Source organism: Leptinotarsa decemlineata, unplaced genomic scaffold (assembly GCF_025532065.1).
Source record: "Leptinotarsa decemlineata unplaced genomic scaffold, Ldec_3_MD MMD2_tig00026328_RagTag_RagTag, whole genome shotgun sequence".
NCBI lineage: Eukaryota > Metazoa > Arthropoda > Insecta > Coleoptera > Chrysomelidae > Leptinotarsa > Leptinotarsa decemlineata.
In genome coordinates, this window is record NW_027412688.1 from 33,548,285 (window position 1) to 33,565,434 (window position 17,150).

A 17,150-nucleotide genomic window follows, 5' to 3' on the forward strand; every position below is an offset into this window, starting at 1 on the left:
ATGGCAGCAAATCCATTTCTCTTCAATGAAGAGCCATTTGCTTCCCCGGGATCAGCCGGATCGAATCCTTTCCTCATGGATGATGATCCCGGTCTTGATCATGTTGGATTCAATGACAATCCGTTTCTGTCCCAGACAGCGACTACAATTTCCACCAATCCTTTCAGTTTTGATCCTATGGATCTTGAACCTGCTGAGGCTGAAGTGCCAACGATACAAAATACTAATAATACCGACCCATTTGGAGATATTGAACCTAGTAGCACAGTGCCATTCAGCGAACCAATCACCACGCAACCCATAATCAGGGAAGTTTTCACCAAAGCTGATTTTTCACAACCGCAGAAACCATCGGAGCTGGATCTGAAGTATTCCCATCAGCCAGTTACCAACGGACCTCCAAGACCTCCTCCTCCTCGACCGCCACCGTCTAAAGAAACTCAAGACCTTTTGATGTCGGTTATGGGGGCGATGGATGCCACTAGCTCTAGCTTGTTGAATAAGATACCCCCCACCCGAAGCCCTAGTCCAGTTTCTATGAGGGATCTGCACTCTCCAAGCCCAACGCCTGAGCCCAGTTTTGGTGATCTGCTTGACGTGACTGATAAGGTTCCAGAACCTGTCTACTCGGTTACTTCAGACTTGTTTTCTCTGGGACAAGATAACTGTGATATCAATCAGAATCCTTCAGTAGGTCAAGAAACGATCGTACAGGCGAAACCACCAAGGCCAAGTCCCCCAGTTAGGCCACCAAAACCTCCTCTACCAGCAATGTTCAAAAACACTCCGAAAGACGCACCACAAAGTGTACCAGTACAAAAGCCTGATGAACCCAAACATGAAACCGTTGAAGAGATAGACTTTTTTGGGATGGAAACTCCACCACAGAAGAAGGAGGTGACCAACGCTGACATTTTGAATCTGTATAACGTTCCCAAACAAGAACCCGCAAAAACTGACTTGCTGTTCGACTTAATGGAACCAGACATCATCATGCAGACACATAGCGATTTGACAACTCCAGCAATACCGAAAAACATTCAGGAAGTTTCTAATGTCGCTTCTCCTTTGAGTCAAACCAACGAGCTGACGAAAGATAATTTGATTTCTTCAGAGCCGTCGCAAGAAGATCTCAGGATGGATTTGAGTGACAGTCACAGTAAGGGTTCTGTTTCCAGTGTCACTTTCAATCCATTTGCTCCTACCGAGGATATGTCTCAAGCTAATACACCTCAGCCAGTTTTTATAGAGGATAATTTCAAAAGCGAAATAAATCAGAATAACGTTCAGAAGACGATGAACATATTCGACAACACTACCCATATTCTCGATACAATGAGCGGCACCGAAGAAACTTTTGGATTTTCTGTTCAGGAAACCAACTCTACTCTCGAAGACGGATTTCGATCATCTAGTGAAGCTGCTGAAACCAAAATGTCTGCAGATGATTTAGCAATGTTAGACACTACACCCGTGCCTGCATCGTTGGCTTCGTTTGGAACCACGGATACTACTGTTGAATCTGGCGATGTCTTCGGAATATCTACTAAGGAGGAAGTGAAACCGTCTTTGGATAATTTTGGGCCTTTTGGGTCTGTTGCAGAACCCAGTAACGCTTTCGAAATAACTGACAATACTATGGAATCTTCAGCAGATGCTTTTGTGAGTACTGAAAGTACTGTTGTAGATGCTTTTGGTGTAACCAGTACTAGAGAATCCAATACTATGGATGCTTTTGGAGCGGTTGGAGATGATTTCGATGATTTTGCAAAAAAGTTCGACTCAGTGAAAACTGATGATCAGAAAAGCGACGTTTGGGGTAATTCGTTTACGAATACAACCGAAGTTTCTTCTGGATTTGGTCAGGACGATGGGTTTGATGCATTTTTGGCTCTCCAGGAACCTCCTTCTGTTCCGCAAAGTACTCCAAACAGGATTAGCAAGGCTCCGTCCCAGGAGTCGGATGAGGATAAGGATTTCTCCGTATTTATTAGGTGAGCACATCAAGTTAACGAGTTTTCAAAAATAGGGAAATATGTCATTTCTGATAAGAATAAGTTGTTATTTGTAGATGTATTTTGAGTAATTATTTGGATCTGATTGACTATCACCAAGAGAGAATTTCATTTATAGCAAGTTTTCTATAAAGCAGTTTGAATCTACTCTGATTATTATAATGTTGATTTCCAGACCGAAAGGCAGTGAAGAACAGGGTGGTGGTATTCTACCGACCATAGCACCTCCTCCTGCTCCTACCACAGCAGCTTTCATAGATACTTCCCCCCGCTTCAATCCATTCGACAATCAGAATGACGTTTCAACAGAAGTTATCCAAAATGACATTCCTTATGGTGAGTTGAAATGTGACATTCAACGATGTTTCATTATCAGTATTCATATCAAAATACAATATTCCAAAAACATATGACGGTGAATATTAAATAAACATCTATTATTGAAATATGTTCAATTATATAGTGCATTCCTTTAATGTCCCCCGGGAAAACATCAAAGAAATGTACTGTATAGAAAACTGTCAGGAGAACTATAAATGAAAAATTTCAATGAGAACAAAAGTAATATCAAACTATACAGAATTGGTAATTAACGAATCATTCAATAGTTGCTTCTTCAGAAATATATATATATTTCAGATGATAATTTTTCAGCTGGTGACCTCAAGCGGAGTGATTCACAAGAAACCCCTCCGACGCCACTGTTTGACGATGACGTTTCGCAACCTCTGGAACCTTTTCCAAGGATAAACTTCACTGGGGATGGATGGGAAATGCAGCTTCGACAACCCAACAAGAAAAAAATTACGGGACAGCGCTTCTGGAAGAAGATATTTGTCAAAATCCTGCACCAAACGGATTGTGTGTTGCTTCAACTGTACAATCAGAAAGATGATAAGGATCCTTTCCAGGAATTGCCACTCCAGCCCTGTTACTCTGTTTCTGATATAGGTATGTCGAAAGCATTTTTATTGCTTGTTGGTTTTCCATATATACTCACAGAAACTTTGGTTAGGAAAAATATAAGAACATCTCATCAAGGCGAGATTAGAAACCGAGCTAGACGAGGCTAGGGGTATTTGCTCAAGCCAGTTCGGTTTCAAGTCAAGAAAATCCACGGTGTCCGCCGCGAAACAGGCACTGAACAAAATAAGATTCAGCGAAAAGAAAGGGAAGCTATCGTCGCGGTAGACATAAAGAACGCCTTCAACACTGCGAAGTGGGGAAAAATTATAGAGAGAACTAGAACTAGACGCCTCAATATTAGCAGATACCTCATAAATACAATCCAGGCATACCTGTCACCCCGCAGCCTGAAAAGTGGAGGGCACAGGCAGGAAATGACGCAGGGGGTTCCACAGAGATCGGTCCTTGGCCCCACCCTGTGGAGCCTGTACTTTATTGCATGATTATTGATGTTTGCAGCTCGGGACGGACTCAACAGCTGCAATCATGCTGAGTGCAACAAAGATGTTTTTTGCACATGTTGGTGCAAAAGATACAGTACAGTCTTCTACAGTCGAGTAAAGAGAATTGCTTCGTCATTTCAAATTTCATAAAAGAATATTTGGGAGAGTTCTCCGAAGTATCCGATTGAGAACGATAACATATAACATTTTTATAAAACTAGTCATTTACTTTTTAGAAGTGATATTAATTTTAATATCGCAATGGGTGCAATTTGCTATAGTTATAGATGAACAAACTTCATTTTCAGTAATTTTTAGAATTTTGTTTTCATTTCTGCTTGTGTGTTCTCCACTCAAAATTGTGGTCAAGTTTCCAAGAAAGGTACCCAAGTACCCAAATGGAACCAATTCCACTTCCAGAATTTGACCTTTTATCCCAGGTTTTTTTATAAATTGGTTCTTTAATCAAGCCTTCGGCTACAGTTGGAGATTTCCATTCTCCATGACGATTTGATATCAGTATGTTTGCCGTCGATTCTACAAGCAATGTTGCAGAAGATCAGCGAAAACAGTATCCTATGTATTGCTAGAATTTACAAGATTGAAATATTTTTCAATATTTTTTGGAATTCTACTGAAAGTATTCATAACAACTGATATCATGAACTGAACATTTTCCGTTATATCTTATAGAAACTCTGCTGTAAATGGTAGACTGAGGACGAAGGGATGTATATTGAGAGAATCCCTGTCAATAATATCATGTTAGTTTCTGTAACTGGTATCTGCGGAATATCAAAAACTTCTTTCAAGAATGAAATATTAAAGAATTAATTTGGTGAACTGCCAAATATCCAGATTCTTATTGATTGAAAGTGCAGCCTATAACATTGAATATTCAATAATGAGGTCGATGGCTTGAGTATCTTTGATTTTCCTTGTGGATATACTAGAATCACCTCTCCATTTATGTTTTCGAAAAACTTCGTTTCAAACTTGTTTGTAAACCGTACAAAACGAGTTCCATACACTTTTTTGAATTCATCGGATGATAATTCTGCTTCAGCCTCATTTGCTATTTTGATTGTTCTCTGTTTCATTTTCACTCACTTTCATTTATTGTGATCATCCATATCAAGAAAAGTTTGAGTTTCCGAACAACTGTCAGCTCTTCTCCTTCTTATTCGATTGTGATATAGTTTTAAAATATTTTATCTTCATTTTCTATAAACTTTTTTACACTGCACTTGCAAATACATAACTTGTGATACAGAGAAGTCTGATTGTACATCAAGAAATCTATCTAACATTTTTACATTTATATTTGTTGATGTTTTGTTAAAGTTTTTCTTCCCATTTGGCTATTCTACATTCAGGCTTCTCTATATCTTCCATTTTTATGAACAAATATGTCCTATTTATTTGAAATACTATGAAAAATTTTTCCATCAGTTCCAAAATGGTTTCAACCCACATGACTTGTTTTTGATGCATGAAAATAACGTGCACTTTTGATATTATGGTGCTTTAAGGTGCTCAGCAGTACGACCAGTTTGGAAAAATCTTCACCGTCAAGTTGCAGTACATTTTCTACAAAGAAAGACCAGGAGTGAGACCTGGTCAGGTGAAGAAAGCGGAGAGGATAACGAATAAGTTGAGCCAGTTTGCTGCGTACGCTATTCAAGGAGATTATCAAGGTAGGTTTCTGAAAGAGACAATCGTTTGTCCATTGAAACACCGCTCTCTTCTGTAAGAGAGTCAGCATCTTCCATAGACAGGTTGATATCTGAAATATTTTGCGTGGCTCAATACAACCAGGAGAAGTTTCGCTGTAGAAAAATTAGATGAAAGAATTCGATTGATTTTTTTTTCATCTCAACGAATTCAATTGTTATTTATCCCAACTTCGTTTGTCTAAACTTCCATCTTTTCTATCTGGCGCCCAACGTGGGGCACCAGATGTGGATTAAGGCAAACAAGATCAATGAAATTATCAGTGGAATTCATCGGATTGAATTGATATTGGAAAATTCATGGTGAGCCGTAAAATATTTGCCTGAATCCAAATTGTTTCCGATGTGTATTTCAAATATCCATGGAAGAACTTCATTAACAAAATAATTCGAAAATCAGTGATGGATATTGTTAAATGTTATTCAATGGAGAAAAAATTATAAGTACGTCATACATAATCCTTCTGGAACTTCTATAAACGTATTACTGAAGTTGAATAAGTTGAATTTCATACCAGTATCCTTCTACATATTTGTATAATATTTTGTGTAACATCAGTATAATTTCTATCTATTATAATTCCAAACGACTTTTAAGAGTACAAACTGGGAAGGGGAAAGTCATTTCATGTAATTGAATGTTCATAATATTTTCTAAACCTATATTACATAATTATTTCAATAACAATATAGTATCTGGAAAAAATTAATCTGAAATTTCTGGTACTCTTTATATACCCATCAAATTATAAAATCCTGGTGAATAAGAATGGCACCTCTTCGTCGGTTCAAACACGTCAGTCAACTGAATATTTGAGAACATGTATTTTCAGGTGTGAAGGAGTTCGGAAGTGACTTGAAGAAGCTTGGTCTTCCCGTAGAACACGCTCCCCAGGTATCTCAGCTGATGAAGCTTGGTTCACTGAATTACGAGGACCTGAAACAGTTCTCGTTTTGTATTGAGGAAGCCCTCTTCAAGCTTCAAGCTCACAGGGACAGAGCGTTGCATTACAAAATGGAGGAAGTTCAGATAACGGCTGTTGATGAGCTCCACGTGGAGCAGGATGCAGAAGGTAAGATGAATCTTCTAGGTTTTACTTTGCATTATGCAAGACTTTCAAAAAGCTTACAAACAATTTTACATTTTTTGTTCGACAATATTTCCAGGTTAATCCAACATTTTGTTAACAAAGGATATATTTTTCATTTGTGAAACCAGAAAAAAGCGGCATAGAAAGACGAAAGGTTGCCTTCTGAAAATATTTCTAAAATTGTTACAACCATCACAGTTTCTGGGATACTGCATTCATTTCTTTATCAACAAGTGTGTGCCTTACTTCAATCTTTCTGTCCTTTACAGGAAGGTAATATGTTTCATGATTTCATTCATGAAATCATTCCATGATTGAAATAATCTGAACAGTTATTTATGACCAAATACTCAAAAAGTTTGAATGGAGTACAGTCCATTTCACAAACTCTACAACATATTTCTAAACTATTTTTCATATGATTACACACAAGATCTTGTTTGTTTACTATTGCAGGCCGATGCAATTTGATTTCTCTTCCTTACTTCTCATTAACTTTTTTCTAGGTAACGTTTCATTTTTCTAGTTTAAAAAACAAGAGGTATTGCTTGTTAGCTAAATTCTGGATCCCTGTATAGAGTAGAAACTCTGAGCTACATGAAAAACATTGAACATCTGAATATTTTCCAGGTCACATTGAGAAACAGATTGCCAGGGTACGATTGTTCTTTCTGGGCTTTCTCACGGGAATGCCCGATGTCGAATTGGGGATCAACGACATGCGTCGGCAAGGAAAAGAAGTGGTTGGTCGACACGACATCATTCCTGTGGTTACAGAAGAGTGGATAAGACTGGAGGAAGTTGAGTTTCATTCTTGCGTGCAACAGGATGATTACAATGACACGCATATAATTAAGTGAGTTTATAGGGGCTTGTTGAAATTAAAAGTTCCACCATTTTGTAGTAGTTGGAGATATTGACATTATATTCTAGGATTGTGCAGCACTTGTCAGGAGCTTCAAAAAGATTTATCACAAGACCTCCCTTTCCATTTAATTTTTTTTCCACATGGCACCCAGTCGCCATCTTTGAAAGTTTTTTCTGTCAATTGCACTTCAAAATGAAGTATTCATGCCTTTATTTCATTATCCCAAATTTTAATTTTTTGAGTTGACCCGTTCAAAAAATGTGGGGGGGGATTGAAGAAATGCACTGTTTAAAAAAACACACAACGCCTCTTTGGTGGTTCATGGTCAACTATAGGTTTTGTTAAACCGGTGTGTCTTCACCACCAACACTTTTATTCTTAACTTCCCTGTACCCAATATCGGCTTACAATTTCGCTACAGCTTTTTTTGTAAATTTTGCACACCGCGCTTGAAAACAAAATAACTCTCCTATTCAGGCCACTAGCCTCAGCTTCGAAAGCGGAGGGATGACATCCCCAAACCCGCCTCAACAGGCCATCGTGTCCGACTCTCTTCGTGGCTCTCGCAAGACTCCTCCGAACCATATGTCTTCTCCCCCATTTCTCAAACCGTTCTTCGTAACAGTCGTCCACGGGCGACGGAGGTCACCAGAAAACCTATTTCGCTGAATTGACAAAACTCATGATTTCAAAGCTGAGATATTGATATACCCTTATCTACATCCTGAGCGGTTTTCAGCTACGTGAGAAATATATATGACTGTGCATATTTCCAAAACTCGCCGATGAATTTTGTTTATATAAACACTATCTCGGTCTTGCCGTGATGTTACATTGTATTTGACACAGAACCGGCGTTTCTTTAATTCTGAATCGAATAAGCCCCTCTCTTGCCGAAGTTAGAATGTATATTACCATACATAGCCTTCGCCAGGTATTACAGCTCCTCATAAATGCAATAGGTTCACTATTCATGAGCTGGCCGAATATTTACCGTCCTTACTGTAGCCGCTAAATAATAGACATATTTCAAAGTTATAGTTAGATATAATCTTCTTTATTCACTTCCTCACACCCTTCTCGTTAAAAAAAGAAACGGCACTGAGGTTGAGGTTTTTACAATTCCCTCAGTTAACTTCGCAATTCATGTATTGCCCATTCAGGTCGGTTTTCTGTGGCCATGTTTCTCACTTATAACTATTTGTTCTCACTTTTACGTCTAGAAAAGGCAATATTTCTCTTTCAATGTAAACTATGTGAAACATTTAACGGTTTGGATGTATTGCAGAAAGGCGACAAATTAGTTATTCCAACCAGACTTTAATTTCTTGTTTCAGAATCATCCATTTTGTTCATCTTCTTCTGGAAGTTTCGAAATGCGTCTTTCGGATGAACTCTGCTGTACAGTTTTTCTACTTCGAAACTGATATTACCGTATAAGTAACACGGTCGGTTTGGAAATTGTACCTCATGTTCAAGATATTCGTTATAGGTTTACATTGCAAAACTTAGGGCTTATAAATAATTTTGGCGGGAATTTAGATATATACTGAATATCATTCAGATGATCACAAGATCAACATTCAATAGAAACTTTTTTTCCAGGTTCAAACCTCCCGATGCTTGTTACATTGAACTCTTGAGATTCAGAGTGAGACCTCCGAAAAATCGAGAACTTCCTTTACAGCTCAAAGCTCAAATATGTGTTACAGGGTATAAAGTACGTATACATTCGATTTGAAATTGTTACCAATTCTATTTCAGTTTTCCAATGATAAAATTTATACCGTAACCTCATTTAATACCTTGAAAAAATTTATTACCATAAGAAACATGCAAAGTATTCCATTTCAAATAAAAAAAGCAAACTGAACTATTTTACTCAGGGTAGTAAACTGGTGAGAAGGTTCATCAGAGAGGAACGTCAGTGGGTTTATTCAACCTTTCACCAAAACCCATGAGGGTTTATTGAGGAGTACACTCATTCAAACTCGTCCAAATTGATCCACAGTCAGTCTGCGACTACTTTCGACAGTTGGATAAGCAACACTATCGTTTGGCTTGGAAAGCAGTTCTTCTGTGAAGCATTTCAGTAAGACGCTCTCCCATGACTGCCAGGTACTAACTCCACTCACCAGAGAAGAAATGCTTTACTGATCCTCACAGGTAGCTTTCAGTCACTCAGGCCGGAATATGCATCCGATTATTTAATATTGAGGTTGTCGCGATGTCCAAGGTGCAATATTTCTACCTTGCAACTTTTCCATATGGGATAGTTTTACATGAGCTATTTCTGATGATACACTCGAATCAGCTATGCAGAAATTTTTTGCCTATGGTTTGGGTAATCATTCTTGAGCATGAGCGTGTGCAGGACCTGCTCAAGGGGACATCATTTGGTAGCAAGATTCATTGGACATTCTGCTCTTTAAGATACTTTCCTATTCGCACCTCCTGGCCTAGGTTTGTTGGTGAGTTGAACAACAGAGAAATTCCTGCTTTTGAACCGATGTTACAGAAAGGACAGTTCGATTCGTTTGATCAATATATATCTCTGGATAAAGTGAGCGGAAAAGTTGGAGAACTGAGGGGCCCTTCATATAGATCCTTTGTAATAGGGAGAACAGTTTGGTGTTTGAGTCGACGTCCTCCTTCTCTCTAGATTCAGGTTCAGATTTGTTGGTATCTTCATAGTCCAGGATAAATTTCTATAGCAAGAAGATATCCAGTCTCATGAAGGATTCGTTGATGACACTGGATGGGCTCAGAGTCATATGTCTTTTCAGCACGGATACGCCAACCTAAGTATGAGGCTTCATTTAGGGGGGCAACTACTCTACAGGTGATACCTAACTTGGAAATGATATCTCAGATTGAATATCCAGTGTTTTCTTGGACCTAATGTTCTTGAATAATATTTTTGTTATTTTTGGTGTCTTTACATATCAGAAATATTAACAATACATAATATAACAGCTATATATTGTATTCATTCATTTATTTCTGTAGTTTTAATCATTTTTTACTTGCTACATGTAAATAATTGTACCTTGTTCGTTCAATAAATATTATTATCATTATAATAATTATAAAAATTTTCATCAATATTATTATTGGTTGACGTTTGATGATTTGCAGGTAGAACTTAGAGCTGACGTCCTCGTTCCAGGATTCGCTTCCAGAAAACTAGGCCAGATTCCTTGCGAAGATGTGATGATCCGTTTTCCGATTCCAGAATGCTGGATATACCTTTTTAGAGTAGAGAAACACTTTCGATATGGGTCAGTTAAATCTGCGCACAGGAGGTACGTATTTATATTGTTATTTATTGAAAATAGAACTGACTCCCAATCATCTATTTCAAAAACGATACATTTTATATGATTACGACAAAACATTCAACATTTCCAAGGAATCATCAAAAACAAAATATGTCAAAGAAATTAACAGTCTCACTTTCAGACACGAATGAATAATTTTTTGCTTACAAGTCGTCAGCAAATGTTCCCACTGATGTTCAATACTGTTTAAAAAAAATTTTTTTTTCCGTTAATCAGCTGTCGCCCCCATACGAATGACCACACTAAAAAGTTGAGAACTTGTGCGAGCTAAGGGCTAACGGTCTTACCTTTTAACGTGTGATTCCTAACACTATTATGAGTTATCCGTCAAATCGTTCCTAAAAAATTGTTGATGTGTGACTGAAATTGGAACTGAAAGTTTACCCTGTTAGATATAAATAGACAAGTTTAGAGTTACGAATTAGTCTCGCTATTTCCTGATGACGCCAACTTGGTTGACGAAACGATCATCGGTGTTTGGGAGCACTGCTGGTTTTGGAGTCATTCCGCGTCTGAAATTGCAGTTCTACATTTTGAAAACGAATATTTTAACGACTTGAGAGTGATGGTTTAAAAAAAAAACTGAATTTGGGTCGGTTTATCAATTAACTATTGAGTAAAGGAGACTGATAAGTCAACTCCAAATACTGAACAGACGAATTTAGGTGAAATGTGGAAAATGTGATGAGAAAAGAATCTTTTTTTTATTCCAGAACGGGAAAAATCAAAGGAATTGAAAGGATATTGGGAACAGTTGAAACGCTACAAGAAAATTTGATAGAAGTTACATCGGGACAAGCGAAATATGAGCATCAACACAGGGCTATAGTTTGGAGATGCCCCAGGTTACCCAAAGAAGGACAAGGTGAGTTATTGAATGATTTTCACCATGGGTTGTCAATATTACCGATGTTCACGTTTATCTCCACACCCTATGTATTGAATTTCCTGAATTATTTTTATCCACTCTCTGGAAACATTCAATGTGGAAGTGTTCAAGATGATCTTTTTGGTAAGGTGAGTCAGGGATAAAGCCCAACCAAGATGTGCACTCACAGATAGTTCACTTTACTTCACAGAAAGCAATAGGGAAAGCTCAAGTTTCTTAAAATACACCAAACATCATTTCTTATAAACACAACTAGAATTTTCAAGATTTGATGGAATGTGGAAATCACCACGGTTGTACAACAATCATGAATATTTTGGTGATTCAGTCGATATTCTTACCAAAAAATACGCCATTCAATGATGTTCTCGGGCTAGACCAGTTTTTCCAAATGAATTTGATCTCCACCCAACGTGAATCGGTACTTTCGCACAGACACCGATCTCAGAGCGTCTTAAGGATTCTTCTGTAGTGCTTGTGTTTTGTCTTGAGAAAAAGAAGCGATCTTTGTGAACGGAACATAATGATTTATCATATTCTTCATTTCTAGGTGCTTACACTACTCATAACATGGTATGCAGGATAGCACTAACGAACTATGATCAAATGCCGGAGAAACTTGCAGACTATTGTTACGTGGAATTCACTATGCCAGCGACACAAGTGAGCCACACCACATGCAGGAGTGTTAGTTTGCAAAACACGGATAGTGATGAACCTCCAGAGAAATATGTTAGATATTTGGCCAGGCACGAATACAGGTCGGTAAATAATAATCATGATAATAATTGATTTTATTGATAAGGTATGGCAAGGACAATTATATTTAGCTATTTATTGCAACGAGAAAAATTAAGTTTATTGAAACTACGATAAAAATAAAATAAAAACAACAATAAAAATTAATTGGCGCTCCGGGGCGACTTCATTAATTCCAGTGGCGCATTTGCTTTTTCAGCTGCAGGAAAACCCGGAAAAACCTGCAGCACCACATCATCTGAAGATCTTGAGCGAACAATGTCCTCTCTCTTATAAAACAAAATGTAGGGTGTCTCCAGAGGCTCGAATATTTTCAATGCATCGCCAGAACACTTCGTGACACGACTATCGTCAAACTTAAACCAGTCTGTTTCTTCTTAGAAGGCGTAATGATGACCAAATTCAACGCCAGAACCACAGTGAACAATGACTGCATGAATATTATAATAGTGGTCTGCTAGGTTGAAATGTTCATCTATTTCGAACCTCCCAAAAAGTTTCTTGCATCCGTTAGAGGTTGAGTCTTGTTTGAAAATCATCAGTGTTAGTATTAGATTGACTGGTGCCTCAGCTATACTTGTTTCCTTATAACAGTCACTTAGTTTGGCGCATGTTTGACAATACAGTTAATCATCACCTGTTGAAAATTCCATTTTCAGATGATTTAACAATAAGCTTTGCACGGACTGGTTATTAGTCATATTAGGAAAAGCTAGATGAAGTTCCAGAAATCATTCAGTCCAGAGCGGTCAGGAGTATTGATTTGGCTATTGTTTTGCTCACCAACAGTATTCAACAAGAACCCCAAGAATTCGGAACAATCCCCTTGTTGTCCTAACGAGTATCTAGTGGACTTCAAAGACTCCAGGAAATCGGTTGGAGGGAAAGATGATACCTTCTTATGAAACTGCAGCTGCATGAACAGGTGTTTGAGTTTGATGAATAAGTGGGAAACATTCCCGTTCTCGTTCATCATTAAAACTTCGTTCTTGAAATTCTTCGTCATGAACAACACTTGCAAAATGCTATTCATGTAGCAAGTGTTTCCTAAATTATCCAATCCAATTTTCTTCTCTAGATTTTCAGGACAACTATCTACTGATTCGTGAGGAAGAACATGTTTCACAGAATTTCCATAAGATATGGTGGATATGTACGAGATCTGTGCAAAAATAAGGTGAATGTTCAAATTGCGTATGAAACGTACATTATTCCAAACTTTGGAATGAGTTCTGTTAACTGATGATATTGATTTCAAATTTCTTCAAGATAACATCATGTTAAACTTCAAACTCCAACTCTATGTATGTAAGAAGTGTAGCTTCTCATTTCGAAGCATCTATAACTTGACTAATTATTTCTTTATGGAAGTGCCGTAACTTGAAACCTGAACAGATATTATTTAGATTCTCATTATATTTCAGTCCCACATCACTGGCGAAAATTTGAAATTCTATTCGTTCTTAGTTAGTTATAGTTAGTTTTTGAATTACTGTTTCATTCCCTGCTATAAACATTGTATATTTCTTGGGAAAATCAACCGTTATTATTATTAATTCATGTAACTATTCATTATCGAGAATTAAAATGAAATGGGATATGGAAATATTTTTATCAAAAATTTATCAAGTACTGTCATGAAAAAATTATATGTGATTCAACTGTGGTTCCTGTTTTTTATTGAGAGAACTGTACATAGTAGTCTAGTTCACATGTACTTTTTTTTGTAACATTTTTCAGCCCTGTCCAAAAATTACGACCAAGGTGTCATTCGATTCGTATTTTTGCCTAGAAAGTTTAAGGGAAGGTCCGAAAACGCGCCGATAAAAATTACAATAGTTATAAACAATTAAGTGAAAAAAAAATGGGGCTTTAGTTTTGTCTTAATTTCTCCAAAAATTTTCAAAATTTTGAAAATTTGAAAAAAGATTTGAAAAGATCAATGAATTTGCGTAAAATAAGTCTCGTCTCCCGAAACTGTATCTCGATTATTTATAAGTTTTACAGAGCCCTGAAAATAGAGCCAAAAGCGGGTAGTCTGGCTTCCGCGCGCCTTTCGTCATTCTGACATAAAAACAAAAAAAATTATATGAACATATTAAATGTAGATATTAAGGAATGAAAAAATTCGTGTAATGTTGGGATACATCAACAAACAATAATCCGCAGTCAAAAAATTTTTATCCCAATTTTAACGTTAATTATAAATTTGTTGATTAATAACTTTTTCTGAATTGGAAGTTAATATAAAAATCCCTATAATTATTAAACTAAAACCCTGGCATTTTTTTCCTTTGGTAAAGTTATCCTTAATAGGCAAAAAATAAATTACCGTTGCCAAAATAAAAAAATTGTTAGTTTCCATTTTTTATTGACAATTGAAAATTATAATTTTATAAAAAATATATTACAAAATTTTTTTCTTTAAATTTTTTATTGTTTCAATGTCTCATGGATAAAAACTAATTATTGATATTTTTTTTAAATTTTTTAAATAAACAATTAAAAAAAAGAATAAAAAATGAAGTTTTTTTAAAACCTTGAAGAACAATAGAATTTATGATTTAAAAAAAAACGGTTCCTTAATTTTAATATTCAGTTGCAAAAAACAATTGTTAATTAACAAACGCATTTTTTAGCAACAAAGAAATTTTTTCAAAAAACCATTTGTTTTCTAAAAAATCATGATTTTTTCAATTAAATTGATGCAAAAAAAATCATGATTTTTTTCAATTAACATAATGCAAAAAAAATTGTTTGTTTGTAATAAATTTATTAACAAGCTACAAGTGTCTTTTTGGTAGTACAAAACGTCAAATTAATCTCAATATTGTAACTTCTTCAGTGCTTGAGAAAAAAATTGTCATACAAATTTTATGTACCCCCTTTAAGGGGCTGTATGTTAACAAGGGATGCTCCAATGAAGTTTTTCTATATGGAAGATCTTATCTTTTTTTCGATGAGGAATCACCTCCTTCAATGTTTCACACTTATTCAGTTACACCCTGTATATTTTTATTGATTTTGCAGTTGTATTTTTCAACTGTATTTGCAGTTGAAGGATATTCTGGGCTTGAGTAGTCTTTCCGTCATATTTTGCAACTTTTGCACTACTCGAAAAACCGTGTACATTTGGGCATTCATGCACATTCACTTGTAGGAGAGAATTGGCCTCTGTTGCAGATTTGCCAAGTTTCACGTTGACATGTTGCTCAATAGAAACGTGTACCATATTTCCGATACATGCTCCTATAGAAACAAGGGTTGTTGCCTAACTGAGAATGAGCATATGAGCAAGCTAGTGTCGTCCAACAGGCTGGATTGTGGAGGGGTTTGTCAGGCAAATCGGTAATAGGACGATTGACTTTGAGGTTGATACTATTTGTGTCACAGAAAACCAGTTCCGTTATTTACTAGTAACACCTATTAACATATTCTAGTCATTTATCGAAGGTAATAAGAATAAATATGTTTTTCAAAAGTTGCATACCTGACAAACATGGCCGAGGGTATAGATATGAGATTTGTCTTTCCGAAAATATTACATTTGAGGCTTCTCGAGACCTTAAACTGTTAATTGATGAACCATCTATCATTTCCAGGGTTGGCATAGAACACACAGAAGGAGATTCTCCGAATCCGTACGCTGCTGCCACCTACGTTTCTAAACCAACACCTGCACCAGCTCCCGCAGCCGTGGATATTCCAGCCAAGGTAGCAGAAGAATCTAGTTCAGATAGCGACTAAATTCAAAAGTATATTTTTCCAAAAACTTACTCATGAACTGAAGTTGTCAACTAGAACTTAGGAATATGATGAAACACTAGGTTGTCAGTTGTGATTGATTAGTTGTAAGTGTTTTGACCTCGTTGATATTATGAGCTTCAAATTTATGTATGTTCCATGTAAACGAATTGGCTGTTTAAGGAACTATGACCAGCCTGCAGTGTTCATTTAGTCTTAAATCATGAAAAAACTAGATAGATATTCTTTCATCTCATCATTTAATGTGTGGTGGTGAACTTCGATATTGAACTATAATTTTTTCATTTTATTTAAGCTGGTTCAACAAAATATTGTGATTATAACATATTGCACGAGTTAGAGAAAAATATGATCACTATTATTTCGAAATTTGAGAAATCATGTTTCTCAATGGAGCAGAAAATTAGTTATAACTCACTTCAAGTGAAGAAACGTACATCTAATCAAATCAAAGAGGTTTCATTCAAGCTGAAAACTTTTATATCCTGAAAAAATTCCAAATAATCTTCAAGTATATGAGTAACAATCCATGTATATTATCTCGAGCAACATTGAACGTCTAATAATTAGCAATAAGAATAGTATATTGGAATCATGTATAACAGATATATCGTGGAACACATGAAGCAGAACGTGTTTTAGAGATAAGGCAATATAAATAAGTTAAGATATAGCTCTTTATTTCCAACATATCTATTTATATTTACATGTATATTATGAAAGATACATTATTTTTCCGTGTATTTTCATACACAGCTAGAATTACCAAAGACAAATAACAACTAAGTAGCTAGGAGTAAGTTAGAATAAACAGAGAGTGTTACAATAGAAAACGTATGATATAGAATATATTTTTTGGATTGTATGACAAAAAAATAGTTTTTTATTATAGAACTGATTCATGAGGTATAACTCCCTTTATTGATACATTTTCTGCAACTGAGAACTTGATCATCATGTGACAAGCTCTAAATTTTGTTATCTACCAGAAAACATAAAATTTCTGTTGAAAAAGATATTATATGAGAACTGTTCTTTGCGAAACTTTCGAATACATTTCAACTCAGCACACTGAAATAATCATTAATTGGTTTTCTTCTGTCACACTCTGTATTGTAGAACATTAAACAAGTTTTTTCTGTTGAATAAATGTAGTTGAACTGCTTTATTGTTGAATAGTGTAGGTGTAGATCTAGGAAAATATTTGAACTATGTTAACTAGTTGTAAAAATTTTAATTTGGTATTACTATTTTTTCAACAATTTTGAACTGGAATTGAA

The 17,150-nt window shown here is 36.1% G+C and overlaps 1 protein-coding gene across 2 annotated transcripts; it reads left to right on the forward strand.

Moving 5' to 3' along the window:
* On the forward strand, window positions 1-16,885 carry LOC111506697 (protein stoned-B). Of its 2 annotated transcripts, none has more exons than XM_074181998.1 (11): window positions 1-1,994; window positions 2,191-2,351; window positions 2,655-2,966; window positions 4,957-5,121; window positions 5,991-6,230; window positions 6,879-7,104; window positions 8,722-8,836; window positions 10,255-10,421; window positions 11,171-11,322; window positions 11,897-12,107; window positions 15,708-16,885. In XM_074181998.1, exons 1-11 carry the CDS (start codon window positions 1-3, stop codon window positions 15,850-15,852), a joined length of 3,888 nt encoding a protein of 1,295 aa, XP_074038099.1. In that variant the 3' UTR covers window positions 15,853-16,885. The 2 variants fall into 2 exon arrangements, with proteins under 2 accessions (XP_074038099.1, XP_023017631.2); XM_023161863.2 differs by having other exon boundaries at window positions 2,670-2,966.
* The last annotated feature ends 265 nt before the right edge of the window (window positions 16,886-17,150 follow it).

Coding starts and splice junctions, on each gene's coding strand:
- LOC111506697 (XM_074181998.1), top strand. CDS start 1: ATGGCAGCAAATCCATTTCTCTTCAATGAAGAGCCATTTGCTTCCCCG. Junction 1,995..2,190: donor GATTTCTCCGTATTTATTAG/GTGAGCACATCA, acceptor GTTGATTTCCAG/ACCGAAAGGCAGTGAAGAAC. Junction 5,122..5,990: donor TATTCAAGGAGATTATCAAG/GTAGGTTTCTGA, acceptor ATGTATTTTCAG/GTGTGAAGGAGTTCGGAAGT.